This window comes from Osmerus mordax, chromosome 10 (genome assembly GCF_038355195.1).
Source record: "Osmerus mordax isolate fOsmMor3 chromosome 10, fOsmMor3.pri, whole genome shotgun sequence".
In the NCBI taxonomy this organism is placed as follows: Eukaryota; Metazoa; Chordata; class Actinopteri; order Osmeriformes; family Osmeridae; genus Osmerus; species Osmerus mordax.
In genome coordinates, this window is record NC_090059.1 from 10489963 (window position 1) to 10507900 (window position 17938).

Here is a 17938-nt window from a genome sequence, read left to right on the forward strand (position 1 = left end):
AGTGACCCGCAATGGACTATACAGGAATCACAGCACAGTTTGGGGCAAGACTCGACTGCTAAGCAAACACGCAGGCATCCAATCAGAAAGCAAGGTGTACCACGACTTCCTGTTTAGGATTAGGAAAAGATCGCACTGTAAATAGATACAGTGAATGACAACATCACATCATCATGGTTTCACTGTCTATTGAACTACTGCTGAATGAATCGGCGTGAAGAACCAACACTGGCACACGGTTTATGATCGTCAGCACACGGTAAGTATTCATGAGCAACCGCTTAGCAGCTTGTAGCTTACGTAGCCTACCCTTACTAGTTCTTGTTTGCAGGGATAAAAACCTCAAGCCGACTAATTCCTGTAGCATAAACACGAAAGATAATACCTTTGCAGAGAGGCTAGTTGTGGAGTAGGCTAACATTTTATAAACGAAAGCTAACTCATTTACAAAGGTCATCTGTAGTAAGGGACTTGATAATTATATCGCCTACATCGTGACTGACCATATAAAATGCATTGATATTTACAAAACACGACAGCGTCGAATTCGATCTCTTTTTCTCTGAATCGACTGACGTGTTGCTGTCAGCATTCTCAAGGTGTCGTTTATTGATTGCTTGTGACTGGAGGCTACGCCAGCATCCCTCCCGTATTGGGGTACGCAATTATGTTGTGATTGACACTGCAATAGTCTATATAGCCTATATTGTAAACATTTTGTTACAGTTGAAAGCTACAACTGCAATAAGCTATATCTCACAAAAACACATGTTAAAGGTCTATGAAACGTAATCAGTTTTCTTTAAGATTCAGAATATTGATGCAAAATCTGCATTCTACAACTATTTGAGAACAAGTGTTGTAAGTAGAAGTATACAAAGCCAAAATATGGAAGGGCAAGTATCATAAAGTGCATCCACTCAGAAACCAGACCTACTTTGTTGGTAACCATGTGTAACCTACAAGAAATAACCTTATAGAAAAAGTGTTGCCATATTAGACCTAGCCTACAAGGGCACAGTCCTACCCCACTGTAACCACTCTACACTACCCCAGTGTAACAGGTGTCAGTTTGGTTTGATTGCTTGTGGTTGCCCCAGGCCCAGCCATGCCTCCCTCCCTGCTGTGGGCGGTGGACGTGTACGGGCGTGTGTACAGCCTGTCTACAGGCGGGCAGCAGTGGGAGCAATGCCGGGATGCCCAGCTGGAGTTTAAGAGGGTGACAGCAGTGCAGCAGTGCTGCTGGGGCATCGCCTGCGACCACCACATCTACCTGAACGTCCACGCCAGCGACCTACCCATTCGCTATCAGGAAGACACCTACGAAAACCATGTAGGGCCAGAACTAGCATGCACACACACTGCCACACGCCAAAACTCACACATACTTCAGGTAGTGGTACACGGCATTGACTTTATATGAAACTAGGATGACCAGTTTACACAACCGTGTGTGTGTGTGTTTCTCACTACAAGCGATGGAATCCTGTGGATGGATTCTCTGACCGCCTGTTGCCAAGTGACCGCTGGCAGTGGAGTGATGTCACAGGTCTTGAGAACCAACCTCTGGACAGCTTCAAGCTCCCATCGGCCAACTGGGAATGGGAAGGTGATTGGTACATTGACGAGAACTTTGGAGGAGAGCCCACCGAGAAAGTGGTGAGTGTCTGTTCTTCCTGATCCTCCATCTCTTTCAAATATCTTTATCTCTCTCTCGCTCTCCCCACTCTGTTTTCACTCAATATTTCTACATTTGCTCTCCTGTATCTCCCTAACTCCCCTCTTACCCTAGTTTCTCTCTCAGTGTATGAGTGTCCACTCATCCCAGGAGGTCTGTCTGTCTCCATGTCTGTCTGTGCAGGGTTGGACCTATGCCATGGACTTCCCTGCCACCTACACCAACGATAAGAAGTGGAACTCATGTGTCCGTCGCAGGCGATGGATTCGCTACCGGAGGTACAAGTCCAGGGACAGCTGGGCCAAGGTGGGTAAAGAACTGTGTGTGTGTGTGTGTGTTTGTCCATGTGTGAGTACTACCTGTTGACACTGTCTGAGGACAATATGTCTGTTCTCGTTGTGTTCTTTGTGTTTACAACTGTGTGTGTGTTTGTGTGTGTGCGTGATGACAGATACCTTCACAGTCATTCCAGCTGCCAGACCCCTTTAATGACATCAGCTGTGGGGGATGGGAGATCAGCGAGGAGCCCAGAGGAAGACTGTCTCTGTGGGCTGTCTCTCTGCAGGGCAAGGTAGTACACCAGCTCACACACTGGCTCACATGTAAATACACACACGCACAAGCAAATACTAACACACACGTAACACACAAAACATGAAATTCTCTATTGTCCTACTGTGTTAACAAGTACCAGCCTGCTCATCCCCTTTGTGTGTGTGTGTGTGTGTGTGTGTGTGTGTGTGTGTGTGTGTGTGTGTGCAGGTGTGGTTCCGGGAGGGGATTCAGCACCACAGCCCTGAGGGCACCAGCTGGGAGGAGGTTACTCTCCCTGGGGAGGTGGTCCAGATCAGCTGTGGGCCTATAGACCTGGTGTGGGCCGTGCTCTGGGAAGGACAGCTACTGGTCAGGGAGGGCATCACCAGAGACTGCCCCCAAGGTCTGGACACTGTGTGTGTGTTCTTTTGCTACAAATAAGCGTAGAAAAAGTTGCTATTGGTTTTTATTGTTCAATATCCTGCCTGTGTTTCTGTTCCCCAAACCCCTCCTAACACACAAACAAACACATCCACAAACACACATCCACAAACACACACACAAACACACACACAAACACACCTCTGCCAGGTTCCTCGTGGGTGGTAGTAGACTCCCCCAGTCCAGAGGTAGGAGCCATCCACGTTGCAGTGGGGGTGAACGTTGTCTGGGCCATCACCAAGGACAACAAGGTGGGAGAACACAGCAATCTATTCATACTATACAAACAACTTTTGAACCTTACAGGATTCAGGATTCTATTTTTAAGAATAGGGAACCAACAGTTTTTCAAAGGACAACTGGATTATGAAATCAGTGAATTGCTGAATTGCTTGATGACTGAATTAGTCATGTATCTGCAGGATAATGTCTCTTTTCTTTTCTTTCTGTGGCCAGTATCTATCTTAGCAGTCTCTCTTCCTCTCTCTCCCAGGTGTGGTTCAGGCGAGGGGTGAACTCCCACAACCCCTGTGGCTCTGGCTGGATCGGCATGGTGGGGGAAATGGTCATGATCAACGTGGGCCTCAACGACCAGGTCAGAGGCCAGTGCATCGTAGGACCCTCTCCTTGTCCCCCATTTCCAGCCCGTACCTTCACTTCCTGTTCTGTTCAAGTGTTCAGGAAGTGAATGTTTCCGAAAACAAAAGTAGTCATTCTACTGTATTTTTGCACTTTCACTACCACTGTGTGTTGCTGTGTCTAGGTGTGGGTAATCGCTCACACACTGAGTGTGTATGTGTGCAGGTGTGGGCTATTGGCTGTGAGGACCGGGCAGTGTACTACCGTCAGGGTGTGACCGCCAGTGAACTGAGCGGAAAGGCCTGGAAGGCCGTGAACGTCCCCCGAGATGGAGACCGCTCCCACTCCAGCGCTAGTGCATCCAGCCTGCACAGGTGCACACACACACACACACACAGACACACCTACACACACACATACACACACACACACTCACACACATACTCAGAAATAGGCTCTGACTGGCAATGGCATTGACACAAACTCATTCTCCTGCAGTGCTGGCTGTTTCTTCAGTGGAGAGGTGCGGGCTCAGTCGATGATGAGCGATGCTGACTCCGACTCAGAAAGGGGGGTCACCGAGGTTGGTGGCTGCATCGTCACCTGCCCAAGCCCAGAGCCCCTCTCCCCTCCCCTTGACCCCCCCTTAGACGCCCCCAAGCCCCGCATCCCCAAAGTAACCAGCGACAGCTTCATCTCTGAGTTGGTTTCGGACCGCGAGGTCAAGAGGGAAGGGGCCTCGGCCGGCCCGGCCATCCTTGAGGAGGAGCTTGTTCCTGGGGAGAGCGAAGCCGGCTTCCCCCCTGCCCTGGTGCTCTCCCCCAGCCAGTCCAGAGGCCCTATGGACCCTCAGTGGAGCAACGTGGACCTGGAGGAGGCTCAGAGCCATCTGACTGTGGGCACCAGGGGTTGTGGGGGTGACGGGGCAGAGACCTGCAGCCTCTCCTCGGTGGCTACCTACAGCCTGGCTCTGGAGGAGCCTTATGGGGCGGACGAGCACCCTCTCTGGGCCTGGGTCAGTGGAGGAGGCTGCTCTGTGGATGGGCATTCCCAGCCTCACTGGTTCAACTCCTCCACTAGTGAGTCACACAAGGAGAGAAACTTCTAGTAGTACACGGCATTTGTAATACCGCCCAGTCTCAGGTATCGATGACAATCTCAGGTTCTGCTCGCGTGTTGTAACAAGGTGTTGTGCCCTCTTCGCCTCACAGCGCTGGCTGCGTCGGTCCAGGCTATGAGTTTGTCCATCAGCCCGGCCCAGACGGCCGCCTGGAGGAAACAGATCTTCGAGCAGCTTAGCGAGAGGTCCAAGAGGGAGATGGACAACTTCCAACATTATGAACAGGCCATCGAGCAGGTACTCCAGACTCGAGCTAGCCAACACACCAGGCCACACCCTGGTCAGCTGACAGGAAACTGAAGGGTCTTCATGTGTTCTGTTCTTTTGGCTTTCCGCCATTTGACTTGTCTCTGTTTGTCTTTGACTCCCGCCCCACAACCCCTCCAGTCTGTGTGGGTGAAGAAGGGCACCATGCAGTGGTGGCGGGACTGGAAGCCTTACAAGTGGGTGGACGTCAGGTTCGCCCTGGAGCAGTTCTCCGGGCCCGAGGGCAACAAGGACGGCATCCTCTTCATCTACTACAACTTCAACGAGGAGAAGAAGGTGAGAAGAGAGGGGGGCGGAAGAGAGGGAACGGTATGGGGAAAGAGGGAGTGGGAGGAGGGGCAGGAGGGGGGTGGGCAGCAGCCTATTGTATCAACTCCAGAGTTATTATTCTTCATTCAATCTCCCCTCTCTCCCTTTCTCCCTCTCTCCTCCCAGTACCTCCACGCGTTTATCAACGAGGTGACGATCCTGGTGCCAGTGCTGAACGATGCCAAGCACACCTTTGCCATCTACACAGCAGAGAGGACCAAGCAGCGCTGGCCCATCAGACTGGCAGCCACCACCGAGCTGGAGATGCATGACTGGGTACTCAGTCAATCAAGGAGCTCATTCATACAGTGGGAATCAGTGTAGTAATGAAACACTAAATTTTGACCCCCCCCCCCCCCTAATTTTCCAGCTGGCCCTGCTAAGTGTGTCCTGCTGTGACTCCCGGGGACTCCAGGGCCCCCCCTCCCACCAGGCCATCTGGTCAGTCACTTGTAAAGGGGACATCTTTGTGAGCGAGCCCTCTGCTGGCCTGGAGGCCTCTCCATACCCCACACCCTGCGACCAGATGTAAGACTGTACCTACCTCCTGTCTCTCTCTCGATCTCTTTCTGTCTCAATATCTGTATCTATGTCAATTAATCTGCCAGGGCTGGTGTAAATTAAACTGAATTTGCTACTTAAATGTCCAAAAATGTGTCTGTTTATCTGTATTCTTTTTTTAATAACAGATCTGTTTCTTTTTCCACCTCCTGTTAGCAAGAAATTGGTGAACTGAGAGGAAGTCAAATAGTTTATTTATTGTCCTGGGGTTGTGATGTGGGTGCCTTGTGGGTTATGTTGCCCAGGTTCTGGCGACAGGTGGGCGGTCATCTGCGATTGGTGGAGGGGAATAGCCTGGGCGTGGTCTGGGGTGTGGGCTACGACCATACAGCCTGGGTCTACACTGGCGGTTATGGAGGGGGCATCTTTCAGGGTAGGACTACATTACCCACAACACCGAGAGTCTCTGGGTACATACAGGAATACCTGGTTCAGAATACAGTATAAAAGCTGCTCTAAGACATACTTGGTTGTTCAAAATGACTTAATCTGTAATGTAAATGTTATTTACATTCAGTAGGACAGAAGTGTGAAGATGGTGGTGATGATACTCCGTGTCTTGACTTGTCCACAGGTCTGCCCAGCAGCACAGATAACATCTACACACAGACAGATGTGAAGAGTGTTTACATCTATGAGAATCAGAGGTGGAACCCTGTTACTGGATACACCAACAGGTACAGAGTACACCAGCGCCAACTACTGTTCACCACATGGTGCTGTAATCTGCCTTACTAGAACCACAGCCATGGAAACTTCTGGTTAGTGGAGCACTGGCTAATATTCACTAGTTTTAAGAGACAAACAGGAAGTAGAATGTATGTCCCTTGTGTGTGTTTCAGGGGGTTGCCGACAGATCGCTACATGTGGAGCGACGCGTCAGGACTGCAGGAGTGCACCAAGGCTAACACCAAGCCCCCCTCCCCACACTGGACATGGGTACGCACAGTCCACCTGGTCAATAGAGATTGTGTTAATCGGTGCCTGGGTGCTTTCAGACATAATGTAAATAAAGCTTTTGGTTGGTTGGTTTTTACCCCTCCCCCTCTGACCTCCGTCATCCAACCAGGTGGCAGATTGGGCCATCGACTACAGTGTCTCAGGAGGGACAGATAAAGAGGGCTGGCAATATGCTGCTGATTTCCCAACGTGAGCGATTCTTAACTGTCTCCAAACCTCCCACTTTTTGAAGGTAAGATCCATTCTTTGTTCAGTGCAAAGGTGTTTCTAATGTATTTTCTTCTGTTCCTTCAGTTCATACCATGGCCACAAGACCTTGAAGGACTTTGTTCGTCGCAGGCGGTGGGCCAGGTAGTGTACCACTTAACAATAACATAGCTACCTATTGCCCCCTACAGGTAATGTTAAACACAACATCGAAAGCGTAGCTGCTCCTCTCTGCAGGCAGTGTTTGTTTAGCCATGGTCTGACTTCAGGCTGCTGACTCAGCTGGTACAGGCCTTTATCTGCTCCCTGAGGAGAAGCAGTGTAGCCTGTAGTGGCAGACCTCTCGTCTTATTACCCCCAATACTTGACCACTATCCAAATAGATTCATTTAATATCAATATATATATATATATTGTGTGGGTTTGTAGGGTAAAAATATTTTCGTCAGGCATCACAAACATGCTGTGTTGTGTCCACAGGAAGTGTAAGCTGACCACCACAGGGCCCTGGCAGGAAGTCCCTCCCATCCCGCTGAGTGACGTGAGCTTGATCCCTTGCTGTGGCAGCAGCGGCCTGGAGCAGGTGCCCCTCTGGGCCATCAGCAACAAGGGGGACGTGCTCTGTAGGCTGGGGGTCACCACACTCACGCCTGCTGTGAGTTCGACACACACACTGACACACACACACATTCCCATTCACTCTCTCCCTCACACTTTCTCCTCACACTTTCCTTCCAAACGCTCACATAAACACTTCTTTATCTGGTGGCTGCACCCATAGTACGACTGCTTTTTTCCAGGGGTCGTCATGGTTACACGTTGGCACGGACCAGCCCTTCAAGTCCATCTCTATTGGTGGAGCCCACCAGGTGTGGGCCATTGGCAGAGAGGGCTCCACATTCTACCGGGGATCTGTATCCGTGCAGAACCCTGCAGGTCATAGAACCTTTGAGAATCTCCACAATGTCTCTGATTGGAAACAAACTGACTCCAAACTGGATCTGAGTTGTTGTTGAAAATATTATGTGATTACATGCATTCTTGGCCAGTGTCCCAGATGCCTACTAATCGGTGTAAAAGAATATGACTGCCTTGTGGAGTATTGAAATGTTGTATACGTCTCCCCCTGCAGGTGAATGCTGGTACCACATCCCCTCTCCAGCCAAGCAGAAGCTGAAGCAGGTGTCTGTAGGAAGGACCTCGGTCTACACCGTGGATGAGAACGGTATGGCATTCATGACAACCTTTCTCTGCGCTCCTTTTTGAGACATGATCCACCCTGTAGCTTCTTCACACTCCTAAACCTTATGACTTAATTTCCCAGACATGGATTAAGCCTAGTCCCAGACTGATAACTTTTCTCAATGGTGATCTTCATAGAATATTTATTTTAATGTAGAACTATGCTTACATGTCTGGGAAACTGGCTGTAATATTGTCAACATTTGATACTTGCAGTGCAGTTTGAACCATCTCACAGTGACTGGTACTGTATGAGGAGGTATGGTCCTGACTGTCTGTGATTGACCTGTGTTTCCTACTTCAAGGTAACCTGTGGTACAGACAAGGCGTGACCCCCAGCTATCCCCAGGGGTCGTCATGGGAACACATCTCCAACAACGTCCGCAGGGTCTCTGTGGGCCCCCTGGACCAGGTAGGAGAACGTCAGAACCTGGGGCCAAGCTTAGTTTTAAACCCAGGCATATATAAAAACAAGGTTTTAGACCACAGACTTTGAGAAGTGGTTTCTAGAGGTGTTCTGCTTGTGTGTGTGTGTGTGTGTGTGTGTGTGTGGATGGATGCAGGTGTGGATCATAGCTGACAAGGTGCAGGGCAGCCACAGCCTGAGCTGTGGGACGGCGTGTCATCGTCTTGGGGTCCAGCCGACAGAGCCCAAGGGCCAGTCCTGGGACTACGGGATCGGGGTGAGGACAACTTCCACTCCTCTTTGTTTCTCTCTCTTTCTCGTTTTTTCTTTCTTTTTCTCTCTCTTTCTCTCTATTTCCTATCTCTCTCCTTTTCATTCATTTTTCTTCTGTCATGAGGTTAGTTCAGCTGAGGTACTGGATTAGTCCGGCAGGGTGTTGACCCCCTCCTTCTCCCCCCTTCCCTCTCCCTGCAGGGAGGCTGGGACCACATCACGGTGAGGGCGAACGCCATGGAGCCCCCCCGCATCCGCATGCCCTCCCTGACGGACCCCGCCCTGCCTGCCCCCCGCGGCCCCCTCTCCCTCTGCAACCTGGGAGAGGTCAACGGGAACGCCTTGGGCTTTTAGATGCCGCCTGCCCACGCACTCCACATCCACACGCACACACGCCATCTCTCTCTCCCACGCGTTGAACTTCCACTCACCGTGCTCTGCCTGCCTGCAGACAGACAGTCTTCTTCCTGTCCATCCTACTTCCTAAGAAAGCCACTCCAATTCCACAGTCCCCTCTCAGGATCATCTACACACACACATATACACACACATATACACACACACACATTTCCTCCTCACTTAGCTGTCTGGTCATTTTTACAGTGTTGCATTATTTTGAATGTTATTTATTTAGACATACTTCTGTCTGTGTCCTCATGTATAGAGCAGTGTGTGGATGTTCACCTGTAGATATTTATTGGAATTTGATGTTGGTAAGAGGTTCCGGTTAAAAAGGAGTAAAAAAAAACCCAAAAAAACTACCTGCCTGTCTGTGGTACTGCCTGCTGTTTTAGTGGAAGATGAGGAGGAGAGGAGAAGAAAGGAGTTACAGAATAAGATCTCATTATGCTTTTATATGACAATCTCACCCCTGTCACTAAATATATTCTGTATAAAAAAGGCTAAATATTTCCATGAAGAATGTGCAATGTTTCTGTGGTCTGGGAGTGAGGCCAAGCATGAACTGCTGTAGGTACCGTGCCATGTGCTTGGTTTTGTAACAATGAAATGAATGTATTACTTTCCCAGGGAAATTCCAAGTTACTTTTACTAATCTTTTCTGTATATTCGGTCTCTTCTGTGGTGGTTATAGTGTCGTACCTGAAGAGACAGAAGCACAGAAAGGCTGTTTTAGATCAAAGGGAATTCTTGTTTTGTTATGGTTGTGTACATTAGTATTATGTGTTTCCATCGTGCTATCTTGAGAATGGGTACTGTCTGTGTGTATTGCAATGGGTGAACTAATCAACACATGCTTTTTATTCCAACCACTTAGAGACTGCCGCACACAATCCTTTGACATAGCGTGCCTCGGGGCATTAAAAGTGTGACTGCTGATGAATGACTTGAAAGAGGCATTAACCTACTGAACACTTACATGTGTGCTGAATACTGAATCATTTGTAAAATGTCCATATGGGGCTCCTAATGTGTCAGAGATGGCACTTTATGATGATGTCACTTGGACCGTACCAGTGAGTGAGGTGATCAAGCAGGGACATGTTTGTCATGCTACTGTATATGGTTCCATTCAGAGCTAACATTGTGCGTGTACTGTGTGTGTCTGTAAATAGAGTGGAAAACTTCAAGCTACATAGCATTCCATTATTTGTATTATTCATAATGTAAACTAGAGATACATCTAATAACTGGTACTGTACTGTGTCAACCAGTTCCATCTATTAAGGATACTTCCCACAATGTGCATGGTCAACCTCTTATCAATAAATGTGATTATTGATTATTGACTTGTCTTTACCTGTTCATTGATGGTTGATTGGTTCTCATAATTATTTTTATTATTTTGGTCTGAATTCACACTTTATTCACACATAAAAAATAATTTTGTACCATTAATGTCACCATCATCATCACTTCTTAAAGTAAGGCCATGTCATATGACTCCATTTTGTGTTACCTTATAACTGCCATTTGGGGTTTGATTGTACTGAATAGGCAAACTATTTTTTGCCTAGTTTACTTTAACAAATCGTCATGATCAGTGATCATAAGTTTCATCATTAGTGTCCAAAGATCCAAGTGACACCAGGTGATGTGTTCAGATGAACTCCTGTCTCAACACCCCTCCTTAGACTTCTCCCAGAATCAAAAATATCAGTGTTGTGATCTCTGGCGAAACATTTGAATAGTTTTTTTGTGACAGTTGAAGAATAGTTTAGTCTCCCTGCAGTTAATGACGGTTGTAACAGGAGGTTTGTACCCCAGGGTACAGGAATGAAAACACGTGGGGGCTTAAGAGGGAAGACAAGACTACACCCGTCTCAACTACAACATGCAAAAAGAGACATGGGAATGAAAGAGAAAATGTCACAACAACGATTTGTGTCTATCAATGTTTTCTACCTTATGCGGAATCATGCAGTTCTACAGCTCCATCCTGCTACGCTGTCATTCTACTTTGTGCTTGAAGTTCACTGTTCATTCTGGGAACCTCAGTGAACATTCTAGATCATTCTAGAGTCTTTAGGTCAGCCTGTTTCTTTTGGCCTGGGAATGTGCTGTGAGTGTCGTAGAGTGTCGTAGATTACACCATAGTGTGGTTCAGTTTACATAATAGTTCAGGCCAGACAAGTATAGCCAATGTACTATGGGGTAGTTTATCGATCCAGTACCAGGCAGCTACTGTTAGTCTGTAGAATGTATAGCCTATAAAGTCAGCAATCTAATTTGGGCCAGGACGTTAACTGCCCTGATTGAACGTGTGGATTTGTGTGAGGTACTCGCTCAGACTGTCCTCCCCCTCCTCCTCCAGGTGTTTCTGGTAGCGCTGAAGCAGTCTGGTGGCGCTAGCCTCCGACGGGTTCTCTCCACTGGGCAGGCGGCCCCCAGACATTCCCAGGATGATGGTGGTCAGGGCCTGGATGTAGTTTTGGGCCAGCGTGAGAGTCTCAATCTTGGACAGCTTCTTGTCCATCTTGACATGTGGGATGGCCTCGCGCAGCGCCTGGAAGGCGTTGTTGAGTTTGTGCATGCGCTGGCGCTCCCGCTCGTTACTTTCCAGGCGACGGACGTTGCCTTCTTTCTTGCTGGCGTGTTGCCGGCGGTGTCGGTGGGAGGCCATGCTTGTGCCTCCTCCTCCCCCTCGCTCACGGTCTCCGCTCCTCAGGGACCCCCTCCAGGTGCCCCGGACTGAGGCCTCCGAGTCCTCCTGCTCACTGGAGCCGGGCTCGGTCTCTTGTTCTGGGCCGTTCCAGGATTTTCTGGAAGACTTGTTGAGCTTCCCTTTGGACTTCATCCTTCTCTCCTCTTCCTCTTCTTCCTCCTCCTCACAGCCTGAACAGCTCTGCACGAAGGGGAAGCAGCAACCAGTCAGAATAGCGAGGCCAACAGAATAAGCTCCGTATCTAATCACCCGTGTGTGTGTGTGTGTGTGCGTGTGCGCGTGCGTGTGTGTGAATACACCATGATGTTGGGCCTGTAATCTAACCCTCTCTTATCCAGCAGGTTGAGATAAACAGCCAAGTCAAGGTTATTTCCTAAAACAGGCACTGTCCAGGATACTTTTTGGACTAGCACATAGGCTACAGCACACATCCTTCAGCCCAGAGTTAAGTGATTCTTGTGACTCTTTCAAATTCCGACTACAACTGTGGGTGGCTAAGATAGCGATGTGCTGCAGCCTATGTGAGCAGCTACAACACTTATTTAGGTATCTGGCTTTTCAGTTTCATCTGATGTTTCCTGAATTACTGATGTATCCTGTACTGTTTTTGGACTGGTGGTCATAAAAACAAAAGATGTTGCCTAAATGTAGCCTACCCGTTTTGTTTTTTACTTAGTATCATCATTAGTATCATATTTTCATTTCAAATACTTGTGTGATGCAGTAAAGTTGCACTTCATAAAGCCCAGCTAGATAGCACATTATTTGGAATATTGTTAATGATTGTCTAATACATTGGAGCAATCGAAACACAAAAAAGTCACATATAGCCTGCAAGGATAGACGAAAATCAATAGTGACAATGAACTAACTTGTCAACATACCCTTTAAAGTGAATGTCAAATTCACGTTCTTCATGCGAGCTCAAACATTTCACTTGATGCAAAATTTATGAAATCCTTAAAAAGTCATTTCGGCGGCAGAGGGAAAAAATTGCAGTTGTCTTTCAGGAGCGTAACTGGGATGAAAGATAACTTAACATGCGAGGTACCTGTTTTTGCCGAAGGTACACGTAGCATTGGTTCAGCCAATCAGAGAACGATCCGTTCCTGGTCAGTCAAAATGTCACCGACAGAAAAGCCGTTGAGAGCGCTCATGCGACACAGATAACTTTTTTTTCCCATCACACCGTCTCATCCTATAATGGAAGGTTTGGAAGGCCACGTGAAACACATGTGTATCTTACTGTGTATCCACATATCTTACAGATGTTTTAATCTACATCAGGGGCGATTCTAGGATCAGACCTTTCGGGGTGCTCAGCCCCCAATGAGAATGTGACATGAATACAGTGCCTTGCAAAAGTGTTAAACCCCCTTGCTAATAAATCCCTAATTTCACTGGATAACAATTAATACATTGATTTATTATTATGCAAAATATTGAATGAATAAAAAAACAAAGGATATCCCTTTCTTCATGAACTACCAGCATCAAATGATAATAAACAATAATATTTTTTATTTTTTATTATTATTATTTTTAGGGGTGCTGAGATGAAATTTAGGGGTGCTTGGGCACCGCTAGAAATGGTTTAAAATCACCACTGATCTACACCAAGTCAATATCAAATCCTTTTTCAAATGAGCATTGGCCATAACTTCTCATTCTCGGGTCATTCCTGATCGACAGGTTTGCATAGTTGGACGTGGTTTGTCTATTCTTCAAACTATAAATGTACTAATGTTTGTAAGACACATTGTCCAAATTATGTATCTCAACTCCAATATAGGGATTGTATGTTGGCTTAATGTGCTTGCGTGAAGTATACAATTTATGCAAAACTGACAAACATTTATTTTTAGAATGTGAGTACATATGTCCCTCTTCATGTCTGCAAGGAAAAACAAGACAACCATTCAGACCACTGAGAGAGGGCTTGTTAATGTACATGCAACAACATACAGACTAACATGTGAGAATAACATAACATACACAGGTGTGCAGCTCCCAGCAGCACCCCATCCCCTCAACACACACGGCCCACACACACACGGCCCACACACACACGCACTAACTGCCCTCACACACACTGCCCAGTTAGGCTGTCCTTGAGTGGATTTGTGTGCGTGTGTGTCAATTTTTCTGTGCGTTCTAGATCTCTCTCTCCTGCCTCTCACCTTCACCCCTTATTCTCACTTCCTCTCTACCCCCACCCCCTCTCTCATGAAAACCATGTCAAAGACATTTGTGATGTCATGAGCAACAGGTGCCTCACAACCGTTAGAGAGAAATAAATCTGCAATAAACCATAACTCGCGTGAAATCACGATGCAAGCGACAGAGAGAGGGAGGGGGGTTGAGGGTTTGGGAAGAGGAGAGGGAAAAGGGGAGCAAAAAATGGTAAAGTAAGATAGAGAGAGAGAAACAGAAGAAGACTGTTTAAGGACAGACTGGGGGAAAACAGAAAGAGAGAGAGAGAAAGAAGGAGGGAGGGAGGCAGGTGAAGTGAGTCGGTTTTTCCATGACTTTCAACCTCTGTCTGATTTAGGGGAACAAGTGTTTCACACTCAACCATGGTGACAGTGAAGGTGGACTTTGACTGGAGCAAAAAAAAAAAGAAGCCCTGCACGTCTGGTCTTTCTGACAATACATGACACAGCATGAAAGCAAAAGGATCGCTCTGGATAAGAGCGTCTGCTAAAATGACTAAATGTAAATGTAAAAGGTGAAGGAGTGCTCACACACACACACACACACACACAAACTCTGTGACAGTGCCCTCATTAAACCATCTCCAAAAGACTGTCCTGCTAAGAGATATCCATAATATCCCACCCAGAATCCCTCCTCTGCGGAGCTTCTTCCACAGCACACAATACTGGTACTGTGGTTGATCAAGTGTCATGTCCATCTACTGTCTGAGTTTTTGGGTGGGAGTTGACATGCTTGTTTACTGCCATTACAGCTGTAATCTGAGATCTGTGTGTGTGTGTGTGTTTGTCTGTATGTGTTGTGTGTGTGTATGTGTGCCTGATCCAAGTCTAGAAAGCGACGACTCAGCTGTTCTCAGTTAGGATGGCGATGTGGCCATGTTCCGCTGGTTAGAGTATGGATCTGTTATTCTCTCATGGACGCTCTCGGCCCAGCCTGAATAAATATTGGTGTCGTCCTTGCGGGGAAAGACGCAATGGGAGAGTTTTTCCGCTCAGTGGTTTCCAGGCAACCGCTGAACGAGTGACTCAGGAAAGGGAACAGGGCCGCTGAGTCACTGAGAGCTGTGACGTTGAAAGAGGGGACATGAGGAAGACACACACACTCACACACACAAACGCACATGCATGCAGGCACAATCACGCAGCACAGTATACATACACACATAAGCACATTCATACACACGTAGTACAGTGGTATCTGGACACAAACACAAAAGCACATGTAAACACACCCAGACAAACACACACACTAGCTCTAATCTACCCTTTGTGAGCTAGATTAACACCTTGCTGTGTGACAGGTGGAGGAGACACAGGGGTCCCACCCTACACACACCACAGAGACCCCTCCCAACAGCACATCAACAAACAGATACCCTTTGTTCATATCCAAACCTCGTTTTTGGGTGTTATTGAACATTTAACAGCTCTAGCTCCACCCGTGTGGGGTGGCAGCCCTGTGGATTTAACCTAAACCAAACACAAAGGAATATGTCAGGTTGTCACGCTTTCATTACCTTGTTTATGATGTGACACCTTGCCATCTTGGTCTATCTTTATCAACAGTACATCAAGTCTCTCTGGTGTTCAATGGGTTTTAATCCTCCACCTTCAAATGGAGAGAGAGAGATGGAGGAAACAAGGAGGGGAAATGAGAGTGAGAGAGGGTGACAGAGAGAAGAGTGTAAGGTGAGTGCTGTTAGTTATAGATATACCACAGTCGGTCCCATTAGCAGGATGGTCTAGTGGAGCAGAGTAGAAATTGATCACATAACTACGCTGATACAACTCAGATATAATATGTCTCTCAGAGAGAAACAAGACACACAACCAGAATGTCCTCAGACTCCAAAGGATCTCATGTCTGCTTCTGAGGAACAGCACATGGGCCTTATTCTGTGCCTGTCCAGATGCCCTGTAGGTACAGGCACGGCTTAGAGAACACTGCTTTAGAATCTGCTACCCTCTAGAGGTTCTGTAAGGCATCGTCGTCGAGTTAATGGTAGGTAGAGGAGACTTGGTATCCTGTGTCTTGTCTATTTTGTCTGGTCTAAGGCCCTGAGAATATTGGCTCTGAGGGACTGACATCTATGGGCACAGTATCAGTATCACAACACTATGTACCCATTTTTATTTCAATTTATTTTTTATTGATTTGATCAAAAGTCCAAGAGACTTGAGAAGAGATGTGATAACCCTTTGATTGAAAACGCCACAACTCAAAAACGCTACTCTACACAGCAGGGATGTGAGAGTGAACGTTCCTGTTTGCTGGAGGAATGGAGAGTGAACGTTCCTGTTTGCTGGAGGAATGGAGAGTGAACGTTCCTGTTTGCTGGAGGAATGGAGAGTGAACGTTCCTGTTTGCTGGAGGAATGGAGAGTGAACGTTCCTGTTTGCTGGAGGAATGGAGAGTGAACGTTCCTGTTTGCTGGAGGAATGGAGAGTGAACGTTCCTGTTTGCTGGAGGAATGGAGAGTGAACGTTCCTGTTTGCTGGAGGAATGGAGAGTGAACGTTCCTGTTTGCTGGAGGAATGGAGAGTGAAGCGTCGCCGTCTTTATCCTCCCCCTGGCAACAAAATCACTGATGCTGGAGTTCTGTTTGACACACTCAGACAGCACCAGGATGTTGTTCCCAGGGACGGACACACACACACACACACACTCGTCCCTCACCTCTGCTTCTCTCTGCCGTCCCAAGAAGGGAGGAGATGGTGGAATGGTGAGAGAGGAGTGGAGGAACAGAGAGAGAGACATGGACAGATGGTGGTTCGTTCACATGGAGAGAGGTGCTTGCCTTTCGCTTTTGCCCCCGCTGTGCACTTCATTAACACGGAAAGAAGTGTATGTACTCTCTCCTTCCCTCCTTCTATACCTCTCTCCTTCCCTCCTTCTATACCTCTCTCCTTCCCTCCTTCTATACCTCTCTCCTTCCCTCCTTCTATACCTCTCTACTTCCCTCCTTCTATACCTCTCTCCTTCCCTCCTTCTCTACCTCTCTGTTTCCTTCCCTTCCTGGCAGTCTGTATCCCAGGGTTCTTAGGGCTCATACTGTCAGCTCAGCCAAGACGCATAGTTTCTCTTGGTAGATTGCTGAGATAGCAGACTTATTTTCCACTGGGCTAGGCAGTATCAGGCATATCATATCAGTCATGGACCGAGACCCCTTCTCACTTGGACAGAAACAGTTGAGGCAGTTACTTTTGATCGTGCACTAAATCTAGGATCTATGTGAACTGTGTGTCCTATTTGAAGGCTTGTCATGTGAAGTCACTTGTGCGACTTCTGCCGTCTACAAAGCTGACTGTGGTCCTCTCTCGGCGGTCTGGGTTGGGTCAGTGAGCTGTTTGACAGGAGCCATGTTGGAAATGTTAGCCTTCTTCACTAGGGTTTCAGGTGTAGGATTAGCTGTAACATTCCGCAATTTACTGTTGTTTTTCTAACTAGGGTAAGGCACAGAAGATCCCCTTCTCCACTGCCCCACATGCTATTAATACCCCAGAGTAATGACAGCTGTGATGGCATTTTTTGACATAGTTACAATACAGCTTAGTCTGCTTCTTCTCCCACTCCCTCTTCTACAAACCGACCAGCCAGACAGCCAGCTAGACAACCAAGCACCCAGACAACTAGACAGCCAAAGAGACAGACAGATAACCAGCTAGAATAATCCAGCCACACACCCATGCAGCCACTCCTCCACCCAGCGACTCAGGAAGCCAACCAGCCCACAGCCATCCAGATACCCAGCCAGCCAGCCACCCTCCCAACCAACCAGCCAGCTAGTCAGCCAGCCACCCGCCCAACCAGCCAGCTATCCTGCCAGCCACCCGCCCAACCAGCCATCCAGCCAGCCAGCCACCCAACCAGTGAATGCCTCTCCTCCTGTCTTTAACCTTAACAGCTTGTTGGTGGATGTCCAAACAGGACACATCCCACAATGCCCCTGCTTCCTTCTCAGGACACTTGTCCATGTGAAGAAACAGGGGGGTGGTCAGAAAGAGCCAATGGCAGGCTGGT

The 17938-nt window shown here is 47.7% G+C and overlaps 2 protein-coding genes across 2 annotated transcripts; one reads left to right on the forward strand and one right to left on the reverse strand.

Annotated features, from left to right (window-relative positions):
• The first annotated feature begins 128 nt into the window (after nucleotides 1-128).
• tecpr1a (tectonin beta-propeller repeat containing 1a) lies at nucleotides 129-10298 on the forward strand. The gene is made up of 25 exons (XM_067245059.1): nucleotides 129-259; nucleotides 1101-1333; nucleotides 1477-1659; nucleotides 1862-1984; nucleotides 2130-2249; nucleotides 2441-2615; nucleotides 2804-2904; nucleotides 3147-3248; nucleotides 3458-3606; nucleotides 3731-4311; nucleotides 4444-4589; nucleotides 4740-4895; nucleotides 5055-5204; nucleotides 5299-5456; nucleotides 5735-5862; nucleotides 6064-6166; nucleotides 6332-6428; nucleotides 6559-6638; nucleotides 6744-6800; nucleotides 7137-7311; nucleotides 7457-7592; nucleotides 7789-7881; nucleotides 8204-8310; nucleotides 8462-8581; nucleotides 8779-10298. The coding sequence occupies exons 2-25, from the start codon at nucleotides 1109-1111 to the stop codon at nucleotides 8929-8931; spliced, it is 3618 nt and encodes a 1205-aa protein (XP_067101160.1). The 5' UTR covers nucleotides 129-259; nucleotides 1101-1108; the 3' UTR covers nucleotides 8932-10298.
• Nucleotides 10299-10434: 136 nt separating this feature from the next.
• bhlha15 (basic helix-loop-helix family, member a15) lies at nucleotides 10435-15519 on the reverse strand. Its single transcript, XM_067245381.1, is given in 4 exon segments — nucleotides 10435-11881; nucleotides 12753-12813; nucleotides 12815-12899; nucleotides 15435-15519. Coding segments are annotated over 3 exon segments (735 nt in total). The 5' UTR covers nucleotides 12886-12899; nucleotides 15435-15519; the 3' UTR covers nucleotides 10435-11278.
• Nucleotides 15520-17938: the final 2419 nt, after the last annotated feature.